The sequence below is a fragment of the Candidozyma duobushaemuli genome, assembly GCF_002926085.2.
Source record: "Candidozyma duobushaemuli strain B09383 chromosome Unknown C_B09383, whole genome shotgun sequence".
Taxonomy (NCBI): domain Eukaryota; kingdom Fungi; phylum Ascomycota; class Pichiomycetes; order Serinales; family Metschnikowiaceae; genus Candidozyma; species Candidozyma duobushaemuli.
The window spans coordinates 564152-587313 of NW_020289897.1; the positions used below are offsets into that span (position 1 = coordinate 564152).

A 23162-nucleotide genomic window follows, 5' to 3' on the forward strand; every position below is an offset into this window, starting at 1 on the left:
ATGTAAGACATGTAGGGAGATCTGGAGAAACGTGGAGTAAGATGGCTCGAGGTTGCATGCAACGTTGCATTCGCAGCTGAGAAAAACGAAAAAAAAAATAACAACAATAGCTTGGTGGTCAATCATCGATGACTCAAATATAGAATTCGCGGAAGCAGGCGCGGTGCGTGAAAAAGTGGACCCCCAAAACCATAGGGAACATAACCACGAGTGCGATGGGGATCGAGGGGGGAGGTGGGGGAGCCTGTGGGCATTTCCCGGAAAAACCACCCCTCCGTAACGGGCGATGACGGGATTATATGCAGACCGCGCATATTCATCAAGCGTGCTGCGTTTTTTTTTTATTAGCCAGGCCAAGCGTTTCTTGTCAAATGGCACCGCTCCTCGGCAGAGGCCCGCGTGACGCCCCACCACGACGAAATTGCTCAGCTTTATCGTTGAATAAAAGTTTCGGGTGCAGGTCACTCCGATATCTTTCCGAAAGTGGTTCCGGCCTTATAACAGTAGTTGCCTTCTCGCGACAAACTGTGGTGCCCGGGAAATTTCCGAAAAAGTGTGACACAAACCGCAGAGAAGGCGTGGGGTCGTCTGGGCCTACCGGACTTTGCTTTCCGGGGAGGCAGAAAAAGTTTTTCCGGGCCCCAGGCGATGGCCTGCATATACGCAGTAGTAACCTTACAGCTGCGCACTCCTCTGTATAGAACCGCTCCACAATGCCCCAGCCAACAATATTTCTTTTTCGAGGCTCCGACTTTTTCCCAACTTCAACCACTTAACCTGCTAATACTGCTTTCAACACAAACACAACACTCCGTTCCCACCATGGAAAAGAAGAAGGAGGACAGACCTTACAAGTGCACGATGTGCGATAAGGCCTTCCACAGGCTAGAGCATCAGACGAGGCACATCAGAACCCACACGGGTGAAAAGCCCCACCCTTGCACGTTTCCAGGTTGCAATAAACGTTTCTCTCGTTCAGACGAGTTGACGAGACACTTGAGGATCCATAACAATCCGGCGGGTCGAAAGAGACCCAATAAGTACCGCCAGGCCGACCCCAAGGAGCAATCTTCCATGAACGGTGTCCCTATGGCATCTGTTCCGGTCGGATACGATGGCCAGCAGCCTCAGTACTACCCTCCAGGCGCCTACCCAGTTTACTTTGTTCAGCCGGGAATGCAGCCTATCCAGGGCATCCAGCAGTTCCCGCAAGTTCAGGGCCACTATGCTGTGCCTCCGGGACAAGCAATCGCTGTTCCAGTTTCCTACGAAGATGGACAATACGTCGCTCAGCATGTTCCACAAGGCGTGCCAGTTCAGGGGTTCCTGTGAACCATTACCTGACTTCGCCTAACGAGACGCAATCTTCTCCACAATATGGCCAGAAGAGCATGGCCCAGATAGCAAAGCCTTTAGCCTCTCGCTTTGGTGGCCAGGCGTTGTCTCCTTCGACCGGCTCACTCGGGAAGACCAGCAGTCTGGTGTCCATCGGCTCTGCTGCTAATACTTCACAAGTGTTTAGCAACTCTAACACAGGCTCCCTGCCCAACTCATCCGCTGCATCGTCCACGAATTCTCCCGAAACCGCCAAGTCAGTCAATCCTTTGAAGCCCGTGTCTCAGCAGAATCAAACGCCCTCGTTCTCAAACCTCAACGATTACTTCCACAGGCTGCGTGCTTTCGGCTCCAACAGCTCGCTCAACAAACTCAAGACTAGCAGCTCGCTGGGTAATTTGGGAAACTTGAGCAGCTCGCTCTCTTCTTTCCAAAGAATGACCCCTCTCAAGGTGACCTCGCCCTCGGCCCTGCTCCAGCTGGGAATCAAGAAGCCATCTTCTTCGACGCAACTCAACCTCGAGTTCACACAGCCCGTCAAGAAGTCTAGGCCAAACTCCCCAACCGGGTCGGCAGTGAACTTGTACATGACTCCAAGTGTGGACAGAAGCTTTACGAATTCTCCACCCAGGCCTCACTCTGCCACTACAACCCGTACGGGTAACCCTGCTTTCATAATCTCTCCAAACGAGACTCCACTTCAGACGCCGTCTCACTCCCCTCCACTACAAGCACAGAACTTGCCAGAGAAGGGTTTGAACTCGACGTACTTGTTTAGCGAGTTGGAGAAGCAGAAGCAGAAGGCATCTGAGAGTATAGCCGACAGTGGCACGACGCTTCCACCGATCAGGTCGGTGTTCAATTTCTCAAAGCAAGATGGGTTGCAGCCTCTTCATGTTCGGAAGGAATAAGCTGCATGGATAATATAGAATGGGTAAAGGATCAACGGTTACAGAGTTGTAGGCTTACGTGATAGAGTGATATGTAGAGGAGAGGGAAACGATACATGAAAGTGAGTCAGTACCGCTCGTGTTTGCATACCAGAGCGGTACTTTGTCATTTGATTAAGGTTTGGTCCGACTTTCCCCTGGCTCTCTCTACCGGACATTTCTAATTAGGAAGGTATGGGAATCAGGAAGGTATAGACATTCAAGCTCAGCAATCTCTACATGTACGAGTCACACATTCACCATTTGCACCCAACACAATGTGGTCATAAAAAATGTCATCGCCGAGCCCATAACTACACTGGACGAGTCATGCCTTGTTATTAGATTTTCACGATCACTACGCTCAGAAGGACCTTCTCTCCCCTGACTCCTTCCACCACCTGATCATGCCTCGTTTGCAACCAATCACGAATCTTTTCTATATCCGATAAAACACAGCATGGCCGCCTTAAGATGACCACGTGAGTTCATACGACTACCGCTTTCTCCGATAATAATCCGTTCAATGCAAAAATCTGTGGCACGATTTAAAGTGCAATTAGGTTGGCTGTTGGTGTGAGGCCCTGGAGCCCAGGTATGGTTTCCTGCAGGTCGGGCGTAATACGTAATGAGCCCGGGCAGGCGGTCACAAAGGGAATGGCGAGATACGAGGCAAACAAAAGAAGCTACGGCAGCAAAAAAGAAAGAAATTGTGAGAAGATTGACGAGAGGTAAGGTTGTCCAAGATAAACGGCATCAGGCGGTGTTGGGCATCGCAAGCAAGTGAGCCAGTCTAGAGTGAGGCCCCACAGAAAAAGAAAAGTCTCAGCAAAGACGGCTATGGACAATGCCAGGGAGGACTTCACAAAGGAAAGCCGTAGCACAGAACCAACAAGTAGCAAAAGAAAACAACGTAAAGTAAAACAAAAAGGATCCAACCAACAAATTGTTTTTCAAAACTTTAAAAATTTCGGGGAAACGGCTGGGCCGGCTCGTTGTGTGTCAGCGAAGAGCATGAACATTGGGCGGTGCGTGGGCCCTTTGGTGATGCCGGGGCGCACGCTTTTGTGCTTTTTGTGCTGGCATTTTGGCGCCTGGATGTCCGTCTAGGCCGGCACTACGCAGCAAAACCGAGCCACGGCAACGCCAAAAGGAAATTTATAGGGTGTTTTAAGAAAAACAAAAAAAAGCCTCTTTATATTCTGGACCTTATTTTTTTCTTGTAAGATAGTGGCATTCATCTGTTTTCTGTCTCCATCTCCAGTAATTAGGCCCGTGCCCCTATTGCCAAGGCGGCTCGTGAGGCCCAAGGGTAATGCGGCAGCACCTGCATATGGGCTGCTCAGCTTCATGTTTTTACTCGACATTTTTTTTTTTTCTTTTCCTCCAGGACGGCCTCGAAATAAAACTGAGAAAATCGCTGGATGTCTTGCACAACACTTTTTTCTTCCACCCCCAACACAAATCATAAAAAACACACGGAGCTTACTAGCCACTCTCTGAAGCAGCACTCCGTTCTTGTTTTTTAACCCCCAACCCCCTTTCTCCTTATTTTCCCTGGTCAGTCCAAGGGACAAATAATCAGAATCCCCTCCAAAGAGTCCCAACAGGCTAATCTTCGAGAATCGAGCTTTTCACTAAGTCTTCGTTCCTCGCCCTGTTGCCCTTTGCTCCGGATATCCCAGTGATTCCAAATATGTACTCGTCGAATATCGGCACTCAAGGCCACAGAGCTTCGTCTCTGTACTCGGGCTACCAGTACTCCCAGTACAAGCCCGTCCCGGGCCCTTACCAGCACCAGGTGCCTTTCCAGCACCACCAGCCCCAAATGTCTATGGGCATGGGCGGCTACTACTCGAACCCTATGGTCCAGGGTCCTCCTCCTTACATGCCTGTCCAGGCTCCTTTGGCTCCTTTGGCTGCTCCACCTTTAGCTCCCGTGGCTAACCCAGCCCCAGCTCCCGCCCCAGCTCCTGCTGCCGGTGGTATCAACGCTGTTTTGGAGTACGAGCCCAACGACATGGCAGCTTTCCTTTGCTGGTGTGCATTTGGCATGCTTAACCAAAATAGGAACCCTACCAAGGACTTTGAGAAGATGGCCGTTTCCATTTTATATGCTACTCGCTTGCCTAAGTCCTCCATCATTATCGCTTTGGAGTATATGAACCAGCGCTTCTCGTCGGCCCCACTTGGATACTTGTCTGAGCACGAGATCTTTGTCAAGTTGGTCGTCGCTTTGGTGTTGGCCAACAAGTTCAATGATGACAACACCTTCACTAACAGATCATGGTGTGGTGCTACTGGCCTTCAGATCGAAGTCATCAACGAGGAAGAGGCCACCTGGCTCCGTGAAGTCAAGTGGCAGTTGAACGTCGTCAAGTTTAGAGACAACATCCGCACATTGGAGGAGTGCTGGAGAACCTGGTTGGACAAGTACCTGCCCCAGGCTCAAGCCCAGTCTCAGGCCCAACAGCCTGCCTCTCCAATGCTGTCGTCGGAGAAGGGTTTCTACAGCTCGTCGCCCGTTCCATCCTCGCCATTGTACCAGTCTTCGATCTCGTCTGGCTACAATGTGTCTCCTTCGGACATGACACCACCAAAATATTCTCAAGACCCATCTTGGTCTCAGAACTACAACTTCAGACCGCTGTACCCAACACAGCTGTCTATTTGGGCCTACACGCCGACCCAGTACCAATACGTTCCCCAGCATGATCCAGCAATGTCTGGCGTTAACTACTTTGGTTACAACAATCCTTACTACGCCTGCAACATGGCGTCCTGTTAAGTGTTTTCAGCATTATAAAATTTATTAAAAAAAAGAAAAAAAGATAAATCCATTATGAGAAATCTTGTTCCGTTTGATTCTTTCCACAGATTATTTTTGCATCACCTACCAGCTTGGGTAATTATTGACTTCTTGTCCGCAGTGATGCTTGGTTTATTAAAATTATAGACTTCATGGTTCTGTCTTGTAGAGACATGAATGTTTGGGTTCCATACGATACTACTTTTTTTTTTTTTTTTTGGCTTTTGATTTTTTGTTATAGCTTATACACGCTACGTATCATCTATAGTAGTCCTTGATGTTTGCTATGATCTTCACTTCCATACTGCTTATGCCTCTTCCTTGACTTCCTCTTCCTTGACCTCGAACTCTCCATCTTCCTCGTCATCCTCGGGAATGTCGTTCTCCTCAGCGGCCTTTTGGTAGTCAATCACCTTACCTCTGGTCCTGCGGCCCCCGGTGATGATGTTGGACTCGTCAATCTCCAACAAGTCCTCTTCCTCATCTTCGGCATTCTCCTCTTCAGCATCGTCGCCCTCGACGTCCTTCTCGTCATCTTCGTCTTCGGACTTGGCCTCCTCCTTAGGGGGCTCGTCGTCGTAGTTTCTTCTTCTTCTCTTCTTCTTCTTGTCCTTTCCATCGTGCTCTCTCTTCTTGTCAGACGCCTCAGTTTCTTCAGATTTCTCCTCCTTGGGAGCCTCGGCGGCTTCAGTGGCCTCAACCTTTTCAGTGGTTTCTGGAGCCTTCTCGGTTTCCTCAACTACAGGCTTGGTTTCTTCCTCAGACATGGCAATTGAGTTAATATGTGCTGTTGGAGCGTTCCTACGTGCTTTTTTCGAGTTGCGAATCTGCCGGGTTATATACCCAGCAACGTTCAGGACAATGCAAGAAGACGTGGCTGAAGTGGAAAATCGGGTTCAATTGGCGTTTCAGAAAGATGACTGAACTTTATGGATAATCCAAAAATGCTTAGCTGATAGATGTGGATGGTTTCACCTTCGGGTTCGGCCGAAACAGGAATGATAGGGAAAAGTGCAAGATCTAGCCTTCAAGGAAGACTGCGTGCTGAAGAAGAACTCTCCATACTTGTATCATCGGTTAACTTTATTCTGATACTTCCATCTTCACATTGGATCGTAAACTGAGGCGCTTGTTTCCTGATTTCGTTATGAGAGTCAGACCGCTGTGATAGGAGCCATCAACGTTATTTACCGACTTCTAGATCATGAAATTATTTCTTCACTAGTATTACTGTTACAGGGCCTTCATCCAGATAGCTGTTGTTTTTGTAGAAATCAGCAAGCTGGGTAGTACGTCTCTACAGGTCCCCTTCGATACAGAAATGGGGAATTCCAAAATAGACTTTTTTACAATGGTTTTCAATATCGCTCAAATGAGTTGATGAGCTACATTTAGTTAAATTCTTTCTCAAATTTATAAATCTTCCGCAATATGTGGTTCTCCACTACGCTGTTTACCTCCTCATCAAGCCTGCGACTTTCGCACTATCAATTCTCAAGTCTTCACTACTCAGTGCATCTTAGTTATCCATTTCCATGTCATTCACAGTCAATAAAAGCACAAAGCTAGCCGATCTTATACATTATCGTCTCAAAGTAACGACTATTGATGGCAGATCTTATGTGGGCCAACTCCTAGCGTTCGACAAACACATGAACCTTGTCCTCGCAGACACTGAGGAAGCCAGAGTCACTAAAAAGCTGTATCAGGAGCTTGCGAAGAATAAAGCCGAGGGACAAGTTAAAGCTACCGAGGAGAAACGATTCTTGGGGCTCATTGTCTTGAGAGGAGAGCAGGTTGTTGGATTCACTATTCAGACTGGCCCTACAGCTGACATGAAGAAACGTTTCAATCAACTCAAACAAGGTAAGGGTGTTTCGAAGCCTTTGAAGGTACCGGTCAGTCAGAAAGCCAAACTTCAAGGCCCTACGAAGAAGTAACGTACCGTTATGGTACCAGCAGTGTAATCTAGATAGCATAGAGAGACAGGGTTCTATCTTCTGCGTGTACATTAGTATAATGAAAATAGCTTAGACGTAACAGCAAAGGCAGTGCAAGTCATGCAGCTGTACTGCTTCCAAACTGTTGTTGTATCGCTTGCACAATATATATCGCTCACTCTTGAGCTCCAGACTCCCAATAAAAGTATTTCCCCACTTAACAACAGTTGGAGTTGTTCTTACTCTTCTTCTCCTGCGGAGCAGGAGTCAAACTGATGGTAGGTCCGCCCGATGGCTTGACAGACAGCATCTTCTCGTCAGTGTCCAACTGGTGTTTGCTGATCATCTCGTAGATATTCTTCAACAACTGGTGGAAAGACAAGTCCACATTATCGGAAGAAAGGGCAGAAGCCTCTGTGAACAAAAGGCTGTTCTCTGTAGCAAAGCTCTTGGCCTCGTCGGTAGGGATCGCACGCAAGTGGTCCAAGTCCAGTTTGTTACCAACCAACTCGATGACGATGTTGGCATCAGCATGCTCCTTCAACTCCTTCAACCAACGAGAGACAGACTCGTACGATTCTGTCTTGGAAATATCGTACACAATCAAGGCACCCACAGCTCCTCTGTAGTATGCCGACGTGATGGCCCTGTATCTCTCCTGGCCAGCGGTATCCCAGATTTGTGCCTTGACTCTTTTGCCATCGATCTCCAACGTTCTTGTGGCAAACTCGACTCCGATGGTCGAACGGGACTCTAAGTTGAATTCGTCTCTAGTGAAACGCGATAACAAGTTACTCTTACCGACACCGGAGTCACCGATTAAAACGATCTTGTATAGGTACTCGTAGTCGTATGAGTAGTCGTCGGTGTTATCACTCATGCTTTGATTTATGTCTGTATCTGATGAATTTGAGTAGACGTAGTCGTTTTTTGATTTCTCACAGAAAACGACACCTACATAGTGAGCGACGAAAATCCCCAGCCATTGCCAGATACGCACCCGTACATCCACGCCTCTAAACACTTAGCCAGCAAGGCTCAGTTGTTCTTGAGATACAAGTAGAGCAACATTGAAATTCTTCTACATTTGAAAAAAATCTCTTATAATCGTACCGGAAAAAATTTGGGCAATTTTTAAGGGAACCCCCCAATCTGGCTGCGAAACGCCTATATGCGCAGCTAATAAGAAGGGAATGTTGGATATAGTGCAAATGCAATTTTAGAGTTTGAAAAAAGGCTTCGCGTGTTATACGTGAATTCACTCATTCGAGGTCTCATTGAATTGATATTTTTTGTTCATGGATGTTGATATTCAGAGATACGTTCGCTTACTACGGTCCAGGGATTTTTATGCCTCCTTCTTGACAACGCTCTCAATAGTTAGCTTTATTATGGTACATTACCGCATCAATTATTCCCTGCCGCGTCTGTTATCGTCTCTGGCAGCCTTCCTCTCCAACTCATCCCAGTCTTCGCCTTCACTTTCCTCTTCTTCCTCTCCACTGGCGCTTCCAGACCCATCAGACGAGTATGCGTCCTCGCTTCCATCGTCACTGTCAACTTCCTCGTCAGATGGATCTTCGTCACTAGCTTCAAACTCTGATTCCTCTTCCTCAGAGTCTTCGTCTTCACTCTCACCATCACCGGTCAAGATACGCCAGCCTCCGTCAGAGAAGAAACTGTAAGGGTCCGACAAGACCTGCTTCATGATGGCACCCCAGTTCAAGTTCATTTGTCCCTCACTGTATGGAATGTCAACGTCGGTCAACCAATGCTTGACATCTTCTAACACTTCCATTGGAATAGTGTTGATATGCACCACGGGCTTGCTGAAATCCTTGAAAACGAATACCAAATCGAAGTTCTTCAAACCAAACTGCACACGCTCCAAGTGGGCAATTTCAATCTCTTCCAAAGTGACAACGAGGTATGGTGGATCAATTAAGGATACCAAACAATCTCTCGTAGGCATACAGAACACTGATGATCTGAAAGGCACACCGGAGAATCCCAATTCCCTGAATGGGATATCCAAGTCAAGCATACCATTGGAAGCATCGCTGATCATTTCAGCAAAATTTTTGAATTCCTTATCCAAGAGAGCCTTTCTCTTTCTCTCCTCCTGCTCTTGTTGCAACTCGTCCTCATCACCATATCTATACTTTCTCTTACGTCCTCCGGTTTCGTCGAAAGCCATATCACTGGCTTCACGGTAGAACTGGATATCGAGGGTCTTTCTCTTTCCCACCATTATTGGGTTCTTCAAATGACAATGGATGATGACAATTAACTCATCCTTGCATGGCTGGAAGAACAAGTGTTTGACATTAGAAAACAAGACATCGATCCTGTGATCGCTTCTCGCGGAAGAATGGTATCTCAAACCGTTTTCGTGGATCTGCAAAACACCACCAATTTTTTTCGTGTCAGGCGTTGGTCTCACAAAGACTTGCTCCAACTTCTTCATTCTCGAGCCCTTGAGCTCAATCAAATTGCCCTGAGTCACAACGTCAGCAAGCTGCTTCTTTTCAGCTTCTCTCTTGACACTGTCCTTCTTCAAGTCCTGGATCGCCTTATACACATCAACAATACGCTGACGGTCACGAGATCTGAAAGTGATGGATCTGACAAATTGGTGGTCAGGGGAGTCCTCGTAAGGCAACTCGGCCCTCTTGCTCATGTTACCACCCGCACCAGGGGAATTGAAATTCAATCTTAAATATGTGTGATCACCTTCTTCATTTTGCGATCCATTCTTGAAGGCATTTATATGGAATGGTACAGGTCTACCATTGATTGGAAGAATGATTGTGTGGTTCTTGTAGTCAATGTGAATCTTCAAGTCTCTGACACTGCTTGGAATTTGAGACTCCCTGACGTAAGACTCATACTTCTTAAACACTGGCTTCAACTCAGCATTGTCATTAGCATCAGCTTGAGAAAACCTTGCGAGACCTTCCTGTTGTCTCTTTTCGTGCAATTTTCTTTGAGCTTCTTGACGAATCTTTTCAGCGTTCGTGTCGTCAGCTGCAGCAGACTCATGACGTAACTTATTCTTGAGAACTCTTGATTGGTTTTCATTCACTGCGAGATTCTTCTCGATGCTCTGGTCCTTCTCAGATTTGATCTTCTTGGCACCGTTTTCCTTCTTCACCGCAGGCTTTTCGTCCTCATCCTTCAAGTTGAAAGTAATTTCCTTTCTAGCCTTTTGATAGTTGGTCAAGATGAAAGACTGGCCATCACCAACTCTCACGGTATCAGTGAGAAGCAACGAGTAGTTCTTCAATTTAGGGTTAGTAGCCTTAGAGTCGACTAAGTTGGAGAATCCCACTGTCAATGAAAACACTTGACCATCCACCAATTTTCTTTCGTTCTTGGCGTTCAACACCAAGGTTGAGTCTCTAAACTCAAGACCAGTCAACCAACCGGCGTTCTTGGTAAGGTGAGAGGCCAAGTCTGGTTTTTTAGATTCAACGAACTTGACGACGCCAGCAAAGATGTCCTTGGCTGAGGCACCACTCTTCAATAATTCACTAGTAATATGCTCCTGCAATTCTAACAAGAAATCATAGTTGTCGGAGACCTCAGCAGATGGGTCAATCAAATACGTTCTGCCGATGTTGGAGCAGTAGTTCTTATATCTCAAACCCACGGAAGCAATGATCACACCGTCACCAACAAATCTCTTTTCGGAAGACAAAGCACTAGGTTTCAAGTCGTAGTCGCCACCACTTTGGACAATAGGAGAGTAGCACCAGTCGATTTGCTCCGGGTCAAAGTCCTTGTCATTGTGCAATAACTTCTTTCCCAAAGCCAGTTTTGTGTACCACTTGGAGCTGTCGATCTTTCTGTCGAGCTTATCCGAGATATCCACATTGGTGGTCTTGACATCTTCGTCGACAATCACCATCATGTCGTTGGTGAACGAGTCCATCATGACAACGGATGCCTTCGACGCCAACTTCGTTGAGTTGAGTTCATCCGAATCTTTGACTTCAACACTCTTAGACACCAAAAGTGCTGCATCAGTAAACTCGAAGTTCTCCGACTTCAGGACATCATTCCATTCATCGATGAACTTACCCTTGAATTGATCTTTCACAATTGTTCCGATCTTTTTGTCGTCAGTCTGTGATTCCTTGAGTTTTGCCACCAAATCGGTGAACAACTTGCGATTGTGCTCCTGGTCCTTGGTTCTGGTCCAGATCTCCACATCGCTGGAGTTCGGAGTTGGCTTCGTTTTCAAGTGTCCCAAGTGTTTCGCCTTACCTTCTGAAGTAAGAATCACGCACTTATCCTGGGTGATAAAGATGGCGGTGTGAGCAAACTCATATCCCAAAAGCCAAAGTTGAAGAATGGTGGATTTCTTATAGGTGGACTCATCGTCTCGGGCACCCACCAAGAATAGAAGGGAGGAGATTGAGTTGAACTCCTCAGAGGCCAATTTTGTCTGGAGAATCGACAACCTTTTGTGGAAGGCGGTGGCGTCGATTGACACTTCTGACATTGTCGGTAGTTGAAGGTGGTTTTAGGTTAGCTAGTTTTTTTCTGGTTGCACCGACACGTCTGGCAGATGCACGGGTGTGGCCACCAGAATCAGATACGCCAATATCAACGAAATCGAAGGAAGATGTATTATTTTTAGAGAAAACTAATCAGGCTTTGATGTGACATTGTTTTCAAATACCGACTAGTCTTCCTTGGATGTCCAGGTGGATTCAGGGGTTTGACATTTCAGATAGCAGAAGGGAAGTATCCAACCGCTGGTAAAATACAGAGGACATGAAATCCACTTTTTAACTCGGCGTTCAAGCAAAGAACAGACTGGAGGGTTTCGGCTGTTTAACAATTTTTCGAGTGCCTTAAGTGGGTTGCCGCAATGGCTGCAAAAATAGCTGGCATAGGGATATCCTAACAATCGAACCTAAGCAAGATAATGTGAAGAGTTATTCTCCCTGAGAAATAACAAATAATAAGAATTTTGTTTCTTGCTGAACTATATTCGATAGTTCAGTCTTGGTCAGAAAAAGTATCTATAGTCGATAGATAGTGCAATGATGAAAGTCAGATCAAGCCCTTGGTACAGCAAGGATTTAGGATATTGTATTCTGCTTCATTAAAAGAATAGTTTCGAGAACATGGATACTACTGTTATTCAATTTACCACTTACCATTCTTAGTAGTGAACGCGATTAGATAGCTCACCACAAAGATGAGTGGATGGGTGTTCAGTATACAACAGATGACTGCTATCTTCAAGATTCTACTACACAATGGTCTAGATCTTTTTTTGAGTCGTCTCAAGAAGGATACCGTGATTTGCTATATTATACTTCCATGAACCTTCGTGATGGCACCACAAGCACATCTGCATTTTGCAACCACGCGCCCCATATTTTCGCACCCGCGTATCTAAACAAAGCGTATCTTCTTTCTTCACGTCAACTACATCGAATTCATGTTTAGACAGACCAAAAGAAGGACAGCAGGAAGGAGGAACTTCGAGGAAGTTTCTTCATTTGCTGAGTCTTCGAAAGCTGTTTACCCGTCTAGGTTATCCTTCTATGACTTACCTCCTCTTGAGGAGATCACCTTGGAGGAGTTTGAGAGTTGGGCTATCGACAGATTGAAGATCTTGATTGAAATCGAGTCATGCTTAGCGAGATCCAAGCCGCTTAAAGATATTGAGACGGTCGTGAAGCCGCTTTTACTCAAGTTTTTGCCTTTGAACCCGTCTCCTTCTTCTGGCTCAGATGCCCAGATCATTGCAGAAAGAAAGAAGGACTACTACTCCCACTACACGTTGCGTCTCGTCTTCTGCCGTACAGAAGAGCTTAGAAAAAAGTTCTTGAAGAACGAAACCACGTTATTTAAGATACGTTACAACATGCTTCAGCCAAAGGAGCAATTGGAGTTCGCCAAATTGTATAGCGACAAATTGATGTGGGAATACATTTCGAACGAGGAGAAGATTGAAATCATGGATTCATTAGTCGCTGCTTCGGGGCCCGTTATCCGTACCATCTTGAGCATTGAGAATTCTGGCGACGCCAACTTCTCCTTGACCTCCGAGCAGCTTAGACAACATATTCGTCATAAGGAGAGCTTCATAAAGTTGCCTTTTGAAAAGGTTCCCAACTTAGTGTCACTGAGGCAAGTGTTCCTTCGCCGTGGATACGCGTATATCCCTTCTACTTTGCAGGTGAACTTGCTTTCTGTGGTTTTCTCCGAGCTGTTGAGTCAGGCCCTCCTCCGGACTTTCCAAGCAATTCCTAGACTTGAAGAAGACGACCGCTTGTTGCCTCTTCTCAATAACTTGTCTCGTAACTTTGCTAGCATTCAGTACGATAGTTTTGGAGACCCAGAAAAAGCATCTGACATCACCGCCTCATCAGTGACAACTCCACAAATTTCCAAGCACTTCCCACTTTGTGCTTCCCATCTCCAGAAGTCATTGGTTACAAATTCCCACTTGAAGTACAACGGAAGACAACAGCTTGGTTTGTTCCTTAAGGGCATTGGCCTCAATGTGGACGAAGCGATGAAGTTCTGGTCCTTCCAATTCACCAAGTCTTCCAAAATGAACATGGACACTTTCAACAAGGAATATAAGTATAATGTCAGACACACATATGGTTTGGAAGGTGGCCGAATCAACTACAAGCCCTGGGACTGTGCTACCATTCTACTGAAGCCCAAGCCTCAGAAGGGTGAGTACCATGGCTGTCCTTACAGGGACTTGCCTCTTGAACTGTTGGTGGACACATTGGGTCAGATGGGTATTCAAGATCAGCATGATATTAATGGCATTGTCGAAGACGTCAACAAGAACGACTACACTGTTGCTTGTACTCGTGTCTTCGAGATCACACACAAGCAGCAATTACAAGGGAAGAACGAGAACCTTCACATCAACCACCCCAACTTGTACTTTGACAGGTCGAGACAATTGGAGAGAAACGATGCGAAGGCAGTGGGCGTGGCTAAGTAATGTATCATAAATTTGTATTGGAAGAAGAATAAATAATTGTATGTGACAAACCTCGCTGTCATGAGACTAGCTCAAATCAATCGAGCTCCACATATCTCTAAAGCCCCACCAGGAGGCACCACTGCCACAAACACCAACCCAGAATGGAGTCAAGCAGCCTTCATAAAGCGACCAGTGGACGACCAATGGAAGCTGAATAGCCTGTTTGAACACGGCCAAGCGCCAGTTCTTGTCCCACTTGGCAAAAGGTGTTCTTCTCAAAAGTTCCAAAACTTCAATCACCAAGTAAGCACCCCACACTCTCGAACACCAGACATAGGTGAACATGGACCAGCCGTCGTTGTCACTTGTTCCTACCCAGTTGTGGTCAGTCAACCATCCAGCATGCTCGAAAAGCTCCAAGACAAGACAGTTGATGGATTGAAGGAAGTTGATGATGCGGTCAAACTTAGGAACTGCGGATGCAGGGTTGGTCATAGAAGCAAACTCATCAATGATCCATGGCATGTACTTGATGGACTCTGTGAGACGGTTGAAGATTCTCACATCAGCAATGTAGGACGAGATAGCCTTCAAATGAACGGCAAGTTTCAGTTGGTATGTTTTGGAGTCAACGGAGGCACTCACCTTCTCCTTGATGGCTTCGTCGGTGCTGAAAGATGTGTTGAAGTTGCGGTTTATCAACTTGATGACATTGATTTTTTGTTGATTGATGAACTTGACAATCTTGGGCTTGTTGTTTAAGATGGCGCTCAACAACAAGGTGAAGTAGCAGATGAAGTACAAGTTCGCATCGACAGACGAGGACTTGCTCAAGACTTTGTCGTTGATCTCCTGGTAAAACTTTCTGGAAAAAACGGACTTTTTGAGCAATCCGTTGAGACGCAACAACAACGATAACGGAAGCGGACTTTTCGTCTTGGTGAAGGTTTGAGCCACATGCATCTCCATGATGAACAGTAAAAAATAAAGGTCTAGTCGAAAAAAGCAGCCAAAAGCGAACTAGATATAGAAAAAAGAAGTGAGTGAAAACTTGGCTGAGATGCTCTAGTATCGTTAGCGCATTGAGAGTTATATGAAGAATAGATAACCGAGGTCTGTGCGCACAATGTGGTGAAATCTGGTGCCTACTTTTCGCTCGGACCGGAGTCAAAAAAAAAAAACGCAGCCGAGGATATGGCCAAATCAGGCAGGTGGCAGCGGTGACAGTTTTTTAGTCTACAGCATTTTGAAAGAATATTTCAAATTAATAAAATCATTACTTCCTCCTCATCCTCGGAGTTTCTGCAGCCTGCTCGGAAACCAGAGCCACTTTGACAGAGCCTGCATGCCACTAATCCGGGGAACATGAATGTGATATTGAAAGATGCTTGATTGGCTGATTGGTCGATGCTATTATACATTTGGCCGTCTAGGCACGTTCTTTGTTTGAGCTTGATTCGTCGATACCGTGCAGCTCGTAAATTGCGGTTTCCTTGGACCTGTAAGCCTCCAATGCGTGTTGGTCTGCCGACCCCACAGTTTCCAAAACAACCTCATTGAGTTCCTCTACATCATCGGACATTTGCGGTAAAATGAGGTTGAGGATCACGCCAATCACACCAGTCAATGCAAAACCGGTTTCCATAAGCAACACGATGGCATCGAGCAAACCTTGTAATCCGGAGTTGTCTCCCAGATAGGTAAACACGTAGCTGAACCAGTCAGGAACGAGCGTGGCTCCAAAGCCCGGAAGCAACGAGGCTGTAAGAAGAAATCTGTCTCTTCTGGTGAACTCGGAAGAGCAGATGATTTTCATTCCGCTCACGGCGACAGACGTGAAGAGGAACGACGTCATACCGCCCAAAACAGCTTTGGGAATGGACACAATGGCGGCAGCAAATTTGCTGAAAATCCCCATAATCAAAAGGAAAAACACGGCCCAGTATCCGACTGTTCTGTTGGCGCACTTCGTAATTGAAATGACACCATTATTCTGGGCAAAAACAGACATTGGGGTAACCGTCATGAGGCCAGCAAGAATACCATTGAGGCCGTCCGCAAGAACACCACCTTGGATTCTCGAATCAAAAACTTCACCCTCAACGTCTAATCTAGAAACATCGCAAGTAGCGGTGATATCACCAATAGCCTCCATGACACAGACGATATACACCGCCAAAAACGGAAGAACAATTGGTCCGTAAAGCTTCAAGGGAAAAGTATGGACCCACAAGAAAGTGGCAGCTGGAGCAGCATCGATGTCGCTATGAGAAAAGTAGCCACAGGCAGCAGCGACAATACAGCCGACCAACAAGCCCACGATAACGGCGCACGATTTCATGATTGGGGATCCAAATTTTTCTGAAATGACAATTGTGACGTAAACCAAAAATCCGAGGCCAATAAACTCAGCTGAGCCCCAAGGCAATTCTTTTTTTCCACACACATCACCAACACAAGAGGATCCACCTGCCCAGTCCTGGAATCCGGACTCAATGAGATGAACTCCGATCAAAAGGACCACAGGTCCGGTGACTATAGGAGGGAAGATCTTGTTCAACACCTTGGACGGCGTGAAAGATAAAAGCACACTGAGAAGACCACAGATGGAACCAGTGGCTAACAAATGGCCATAACCTGCAATGCAAGGCTGTTTGACACCGTCAATGGTCTCGCAAATGCCACTGTCATACATCATGGGGATCGATTTTGTCACGATGGTGATTGTGGAGAAGGAAGTACCAACCACTGAGAGCAAACCAGTGCCAACAAAGTAGTTGGTCTTCCATAGACGCAAACGGGTAATCTGTATTATGGATAAGATCCCTGAGGTGATCAACGATGCGGAAACCAAGTACTCAGAGTATGATGGCGAAAGATTCGCCGTTGTGGAGATGATGAGTGGGGGAGTAACCACACCAGCTAACATGGCCAAAGAATGCTGGAGTCCTAGAAGAAACCCAAGGAACAAGGGCATTTCTGAATTGAGGCCGAAAAACGGCTGTGTCTTGGGCTCCCTCTTGGTGAACGGTAGGTCAGGAACGAAAAGATAAGCATAATCGTAGTCACCAAGGAAACCATCCTTGGTCGATATCTTGCGATATACTTTCCTTCCAACGGTTCTGAGCTTATCCATACTGAATAATGAGATGTGCAAAAAACTGGGGATTGTGTGATTTAAATGTACAGAAAAAGATAAGCATATAGACGGATTACGTGAAAGGTGCAAAACTGATGCAGTTCAGGGCGATGTTCCAGCATAGTGAGTAATTTGTTGCTCGGCGCATTTGTTATCAAGCCTTAGCGAGACGAACGCCGTGCAACATGCATTGATTTCAGGCATCTAAGAGATCAAAATAAAGCTCTTTTTGAATATACGTTGATATAGGGGATCTACAAGAGTTTGCGGGCGTTTTTTGGGTCGATTTCACAATTCGGTCCGTTTTTGCACGTTCTTGATGGCTGCTGAATCGCACTGTCATTGGCTGCGAAAACTGATAAGATAAGCGCTGTGATTATGAGTTTTTAAACAGCTCGGGGATCTCCGCGATGATAAGACAGCTGTATGAGCTAGCTTTCGTGGTCTTTGAGACGACAGATTAAGAGCATGTGGGCGATAAGCGCATGTGTCTTATTTCATTGAGCAATCTGGGCGGAACCTTGTGATGGTAGCTTCGACTATCTCCCGGTATACTTAGGAGGGCATCACATTCAGAATCTTGGAGACTCTCTGTGGTTATGAGGATGTGGGGATTGCAGTTTTAGCATGGATCTTTCAGAAGTCATGAAAGTTATAGTTTTCAGTCAGACGACCCACTGCAACCAGCAGACGGTTATTGCTTGGAATACGACATTTTGTAGCGTCAGCACCATCATCAATTGGAGATTTAGCTACTTTTCGTCCCTTCAGCAATCCACTGGAGGTCAATGTCGCAAAGGCGGTAACAGGACCCAAAGAGATGGTGATCACCACATCAAATTTAATACTCGCAGCAGCACTTAATTGATGGGTGAGACTATCTAGCTTTTTTTAGTTTCCATATCCGAATCGTGGTTTGATCAAGAGCGTATCACGCTAGGTTGAAATGCTCATCTCATCAGCATGCTGGTTAGAAGTATCACACTGCTTTATGCCCTCGTTGACCATTCAACAGATGCCAATGCCTCAATTTCAACCCAAATTATACGAATCCATCAAAAAATTCCACTTCCAGCGCCCCTAGAACCACCGCATCAGCATGATCTCGCCAAGCAAATGCATGGATACATCACCAACGCCAACGCTCCTTGTTGTCTCCGAAAGAACAATTCCGCAACGCAGGGATCTGCTAGCAAAACAAACGTTAAAAAAGCCTGGCCTCATCTAAAAAAAGGGTTTAGCCGTTAGGGGCACAGCCAGTCACACGGGGGTTCCTTGATTGCGAAACCCGACATACATTGGGCTATGGTGGCCGCCCCACTACTGTCATTCACCAAATAATACCCCATGCTTATTACCCCAACGAGTGGCTGAAGCGCCTGTCAAGGCCAAGGGGGCGGGCGTGGATCCTTCGACAATGGGGGTTTCGCAACCGTCCTTGACATATAACTGCCAACATATACCGTTGAGCAGAGCTGGTGCCGATAATTTCCAATGCAAGAATCAAAAACAAAGTTGTCCTTGCCTGCCTACATCCTAGTAGCACTAACGCTTTCGCTCTCTGTGGCTAAATCGTTTGATGTCTGGGATGGTCCAGACAAGCAGCACCAGAAGTGCACCCCTGGTACTCGCTATTTTTCCTAATGTTCACCGTCTACTCGAAAGCAGTTGAAATTGACCTGGTCCAGCGAAGACGCATGCGTGTTCAGGGGTTGTTTCTTGCAGTGATCTCGTGGATTGATGTGGTGAATACGTGGCACGCTACCGGAGCAAGCTGGACCTACTGGGCCAATCGAACCGCAGCCATGGTAGCCCATACATCTTCTATGGGCGTTGCCATGCACAGTTTTCTGGAGACTGGCTGGGCGTGGTGAAATGAAGGATTCTGGAAGACCGCAATTTTTGAAAATTTCACGTATGCTGGCTGGCCTTGAACAACCTGCCTATCCACACTAAAAATTGTCAAGTTTACGCAAATACCAAATCAAGCCCGTTGTTGAAAAATCACTACGGAACTCCACCGTACCTGGCCGCCCTATTACCGACTGCGGTGAAAGCCTCCTTGAGGGGGTTGCATAGCCACCAAGGGCAGTGATTTAAATCTTGACGGACTATGTCTGTGCTGCCGAGACACAGCCCTGAGTGACATATTCACGCATCACCGCTGCATCTTTGCTCGATTTGACGTGTCAGAGTGGCTGCAAACGAGCGTTTTCACCAGTTACAGCCTCACCAGCGTAGCCGATGCAACAACGAGACGTGAACACTTTTCTATAAATAACCTCTCCTTTAACGTTGAAACTCAAAAATGCACTGTGCCTGAAGCTTTTTGGCCACTTTACGCCTGGTTTGGCCAAGGCTCAGAACCGAGGACGCAGGTGGTGCCTTGGTTCTGGTCACGTGGCTCCTCTTCAAGAGGTCCTCGCGTTGAAAGACACATCAATACAAAATCTACATCAAGAACCGAAAAGCCTAATGTCTATGGACAATGTATTGGAGTGGTAGGGCTGGCCGCGGCTGACGTCGTGTTTCCAGAACCCTGCAGGCACAGTCAGTGGTACTAACCAGCAGCGCGGATCCCTGCCCCGTCCGGTTCACGAATGTGAAAAACTCGCCATTCGTACATGATCCAGGTAAAAAATTGAATGAATTGGAGTTTCAATTCAAAAAGAGCCTCTCTGAAGCGACGTGCCTTGCGGTGTAATTATACTTTTTCGGGTGGGGAAGCTCGGCTTGGTGCACATCCTGGACTTTGACCTTGGTAGCACCGCCTTTGTCGCAACCAATGCCGGACGGAAAATCACAATGACAAGAAAACACAGCCTGTCAGTAAACCGTTGTGGTGGTTTCAGGGCACACTTTCTTCAAGAAATGACCAGACTCTGTTAGTTTTAAATTTTACTCAGGGCCCGTGGATCTTTTCTTGAATCGGCTGAATGCCACGCAAGATGGTTCACAGCGGCTAAGTCTGCACTGGCTTGTTGGGCTCGTGTGACATAAGTAGTGGTTGGATTTCACCGTCGGAAGATTCCAGCCGCCGGTTTCAGATTTCTATACTATGTAAAAAAGCAAATACTGAGATCTGCTTCGGCCTACATCTCGGGAGGCCAAGCATTCGCAGCTATCCTCGCAGCATCGCACCATCACTGGACTGCTTCCCTAATGTGGTGTTTGATCATAAGACATCACGAAATGACACTATCTCGTCAATCAGGCACTTTTGGGAAGTTTCGTGGAAACTGTAGCGTTGTAAAATAAAAGTGAACCAAAGGTTGCCCGGTCCATCTTCGTGTACGGAGGTCGTAGCTGAGGAGTACCGCCTTGCTGCTTTTTTTGCCTACCTCTGCGGCTTATCAAATTTAGCCCCCAATCTCACAATTCAAACCAACCACCCACTCTTTTCCGGACGTATGTTCGTCAGCATCAGAAAAAAATCCCTTCAGGCCGCCGTGGTCCTCGGTCTTTTGATCGTGGTGTCCCTCTGGCTCACCCTGGCGCTGATACCGTCTATCGCCGAAACAAACTACTTGGATCTGCTCTCGCTTTCGCTATGGAAAAGCTCCAACATGGAAAACGACATGTACCTGGACTTCAACAAAAAAGTGTCCAAGCTCGTACGCCATCGGCAGAATAACGACTTGGAGCATACTTTTTGGAAGATCGACACCACCCTCACCAAAGAGCAGACCGATCTAGAGATGCCACCATACTTCTACGAGGACGACGCCAGCCGGTCTGACGTCCAGCCGTTCGATCCTCGCTTCACTTTGGCCTGTTACTATTACTACCTCCACATGCAAGCCGGCAAGCTGCCCAAGGGGGTCAAAGTGCCTTTCCATTGGGCTGACTGGATGGACATGTCCGTGCTTGACGAGTACATCTTCGCCAAGGAGAAGACGCCGTGTGAGTTTCTTGACCAAAGAGAAACCGAGGCTAACGAGGCAGAGAAGCACGGCAAAGTGAACAAACACGAAGCTTTGGATCCTAAGGAATACTGTGTCATGGACGACGAGTTAAATTTCGACCACAGAGATGGCAATCATCTCAGAATGGGCTTCAACGTCAAGTCTTACCCAGGCAGAATGACCCCTGAAATGGCAATGTTGGCTGGAAGATCGTACATGTACACACACGCTCCTCCCCCTGCCAGCATCATCTTTATGACCGACGACGGCTCGTACAACATCTCCACAGGTGTGAAGCTGAAACTTTTGCACAACGGTATTCCTGAGCACTACATTGCTCTGCTGGGTAAGAACTACATCAACACTGTGGAGCAATTCAAGCTCTTGAACAAGAAGGTCCCTAGTTTCACTGATCGCGTTATCAGTGACTACCAGGTCAAGTTGGAGCACAAGGATTTTGTTCTGGCTCCATTTTCAATCATCAAAGAACTTCAAGAGAAGAACGTGGCCTCTCCCCTCACAAAAATGGAAAAAGACTATCTCGACTCGGTTAAGTTTTCCGTTGCCAGTCAGAATAATCCTCCCAAATACTTCCTGGAGGCCAGAATCTTCAACACCGTGATTGGTGATCACTATGATTGGAGATTCTTCGGCGGTGTGAAAATCAACACAGAAGAACAGGAACTTACTTTGCACAGAATGGTCCGTACATGGTTGTCTTTCTGTCGTAAACAAGGTATCACCACATGGATGGCCCATGGCTCACTTTTATCCTGGTACTGGAATGGTATTGGATTTCCATGGGACAACGACATTGATGTGCAGGTTCCTCTTCTGAGTCTTCACAAGTTAGGTCTCTACTTCAACCAGTCGCTTGTTGTCGAAGACGGTAAGGATGGCTTTGGTCGTTACTTTATTGACGTGACCTCTTCCATCACTGTTCGTGGTCACAGCAACGGTAAAAATAATATTGATGCCAGATTCATCGATATTGACTCAGGTCTCTACATTGATATCACTGCATTGGCAGTAAGTGAAGACGTTACGCCAAAGAGATACACTGATGGCTTGCCGGATGAAGTGAGCTCTGGGTCAAACAGATACAACATTAACGATCAGCTTCAGTTGTACAACTGTCGTAACAAGCATTTCCTGAGCCTTTCTGAGCTCTCGCCATTAATCAAGTCATACGTTGAGGGCAAAGTCGCATACATCCCAAAGCGTTATTCGGAAATTCTTACTGCGGAATACAACAAGAAGGGCCTTCTAGAGAAGTTTTTCAGTCATCGTCTCTTTATGCCGCAGCTCAGGCTTTGGCTTCATCAAGACGACTTGCGTTACTTCTTGAGAGCCAGAGAGCTGTGGGACACCTATTACGGTGCAAAGTCATCTGAGAAGCTGGTGGGTCTCACCAAGCCTGATATTAATGGAGACTTGAGTTCCAGGGAGGTGACGACCCTTCTCGAACTTGGTGAGTCTGATCTCATGGACCTTCTACTCAACGATGAGATCCTCATGGCGTATGCGGCGCTGAGAGATATGACTTCCTTCCATGAAAACGAAATCATGAGGTTACTTTTTGGAAAAACAACCGAGCCTCTCATCCAGAAAGGAAAGGAATTCAAGCCACTCAAATATGAGCCATTCTTGTACCGTCTCCTTCTGGACTACACTTCTTTCGAAGATGAGGTAGACAGATATATTGGTTTGTATGAGAAGTACATCAAAACCAAGCCTAGTGATGCTGAAAATAAGGACACCCAAGTTGAAAATGCTGCCGCCAACAAATCTGAAGAAAAGTCCGATGAGAAATCCGACGAGAAACCAAAAGACAAATGAGAAGACAAGCCTGAAGACAAGTTAGAGGAGAAGTCAGATGAAAAGTCGGAGAAGGCTCCTAATGATGAGATCCATAAGGAGAAGCCAGATAATGCTGATGCTAATTCAGGGAAGGGCGAAAAGTCGGATGACAAAAGTGAACCAAACTCTGAACAAAAGGAGGAAGAAAAGAATTGAGGTTATTTGATTCATCAGCAAGAATAACTTGTGAGCTCAAGAATAGGGCAACTCGCCCACTCACACGACAGACAATTTTACATCATAACATCGGGTAGCTGAAGCTACTCGCATTG

General features: G+C 46.5%; 10 protein-coding genes across 10 annotated transcripts; 5 read left to right on the top strand and 5 right to left on the bottom strand. All coding sequences in view use genetic code 12, as the record gives it.

Moving 5' to 3' along the window:
* Window positions 1-822: 822 nt before the first annotated feature.
* MIG1 (transcription factor) lies at window positions 823-2246 on the top strand (the record flags this gene model as incomplete). The annotated part of the gene is made up of 2 exons (XM_025481619.1): window positions 823-1314; window positions 1359-2246. The coding sequence occupies 2 exons, from the start codon at window positions 823-825 to the stop codon at window positions 2244-2246; spliced, it is 1380 nt and encodes a 459-aa protein (XP_025336237.1).
* Window positions 2247-3960: 1714 nt separating this feature from the next.
* On the top strand, window positions 3961-5052 carry CLG1 (Clg1p; the record flags this gene model as incomplete). The annotated part of the gene is made up of 1 exon (XM_025481620.1): window positions 3961-5052. One exon carries the CDS (start codon window positions 3961-3963, stop codon window positions 5050-5052), a length of 1092 nt encoding a protein of 363 aa, XP_025336238.1.
* A 329-nt stretch (window positions 5053-5381) lies between these two features.
* Window positions 5382-5840, bottom strand: CXQ87_003137 (uncharacterized protein; the record flags this gene model as incomplete). The annotated part of the gene is made up of 1 exon (XM_025481621.1): window positions 5382-5840. One exon carries the CDS (start codon window positions 5838-5840, stop codon window positions 5382-5384), a length of 459 nt encoding a protein of 152 aa, XP_025336239.1.
* Window positions 5841-6608: 768 nt separating this feature from the next.
* On the top strand, window positions 6609-7013 carry CXQ87_003138 (mRNA splicing protein; the record flags this gene model as incomplete). The annotated part of the gene is made up of 1 exon (XM_025481622.1): window positions 6609-7013. The coding sequence occupies one exon, from the start codon at window positions 6609-6611 to the stop codon at window positions 7011-7013; it is 405 nt and encodes a 134-aa protein (XP_025336240.1).
* Window positions 7014-7230: 217 nt separating this feature from the next.
* Window positions 7231-7893, bottom strand: YPT31 (Rab family GTPase; the record flags this gene model as incomplete). The annotated part of the gene is made up of 1 exon (XM_025481623.1): window positions 7231-7893. One exon carries the CDS (start codon window positions 7891-7893, stop codon window positions 7231-7233), a length of 663 nt encoding a protein of 220 aa, XP_025336241.1.
* Window positions 7894-8424: 531 nt separating this feature from the next.
* On the bottom strand, window positions 8425-11520 carry CDC68 (chromatin-remodeling protein; the record flags this gene model as incomplete). The annotated part of the gene is made up of 1 exon (XM_025481624.1): window positions 8425-11520. One exon carries the CDS (start codon window positions 11518-11520, stop codon window positions 8425-8427), a length of 3096 nt encoding a protein of 1031 aa, XP_025336242.1.
* Window positions 11521-12471: 951 nt separating this feature from the next.
* PRI2 (DNA primase subunit) lies at window positions 12472-14004 on the top strand (the record flags this gene model as incomplete). The annotated part of the gene is made up of 1 exon (XM_025481625.1): window positions 12472-14004. The coding sequence occupies one exon, from the start codon at window positions 12472-12474 to the stop codon at window positions 14002-14004; it is 1533 nt and encodes a 510-aa protein (XP_025336243.1).
* A 66-nt stretch (window positions 14005-14070) lies between these two features.
* Window positions 14071-14955, bottom strand: CSO99 (Cso99p; the record flags this gene model as incomplete). Its single annotated transcript, XM_025481626.1, has 1 exon — window positions 14071-14955. The coding sequence occupies one exon, from the start codon at window positions 14953-14955 to the stop codon at window positions 14071-14073; it is 885 nt and encodes a 294-aa protein (XP_025336244.1).
* Window positions 14956-15415: 460 nt separating this feature from the next.
* XUT1 (Xut1p) lies at window positions 15416-17122 on the bottom strand (the record flags this gene model as incomplete). The annotated part of the gene is made up of 1 exon (XM_025481627.1): window positions 15416-17122. One exon carries the CDS (start codon window positions 17120-17122, stop codon window positions 15416-15418), a length of 1707 nt encoding a protein of 568 aa, XP_025336245.1.
* A 3413-nt stretch (window positions 17123-20535) lies between these two features.
* On the top strand, window positions 20536-23046 carry MNN4 (Mnn4p; the record flags this gene model as incomplete). Its single annotated transcript, XM_025481628.1, has 2 exons — window positions 20536-22794; window positions 22879-23046. 2 exons carry the CDS (start codon window positions 20536-20538, stop codon window positions 23044-23046), a joined length of 2427 nt encoding a protein of 808 aa, XP_025336246.1.
* Between the last annotated feature and the right edge of the window lie 116 nt (window positions 23047-23162).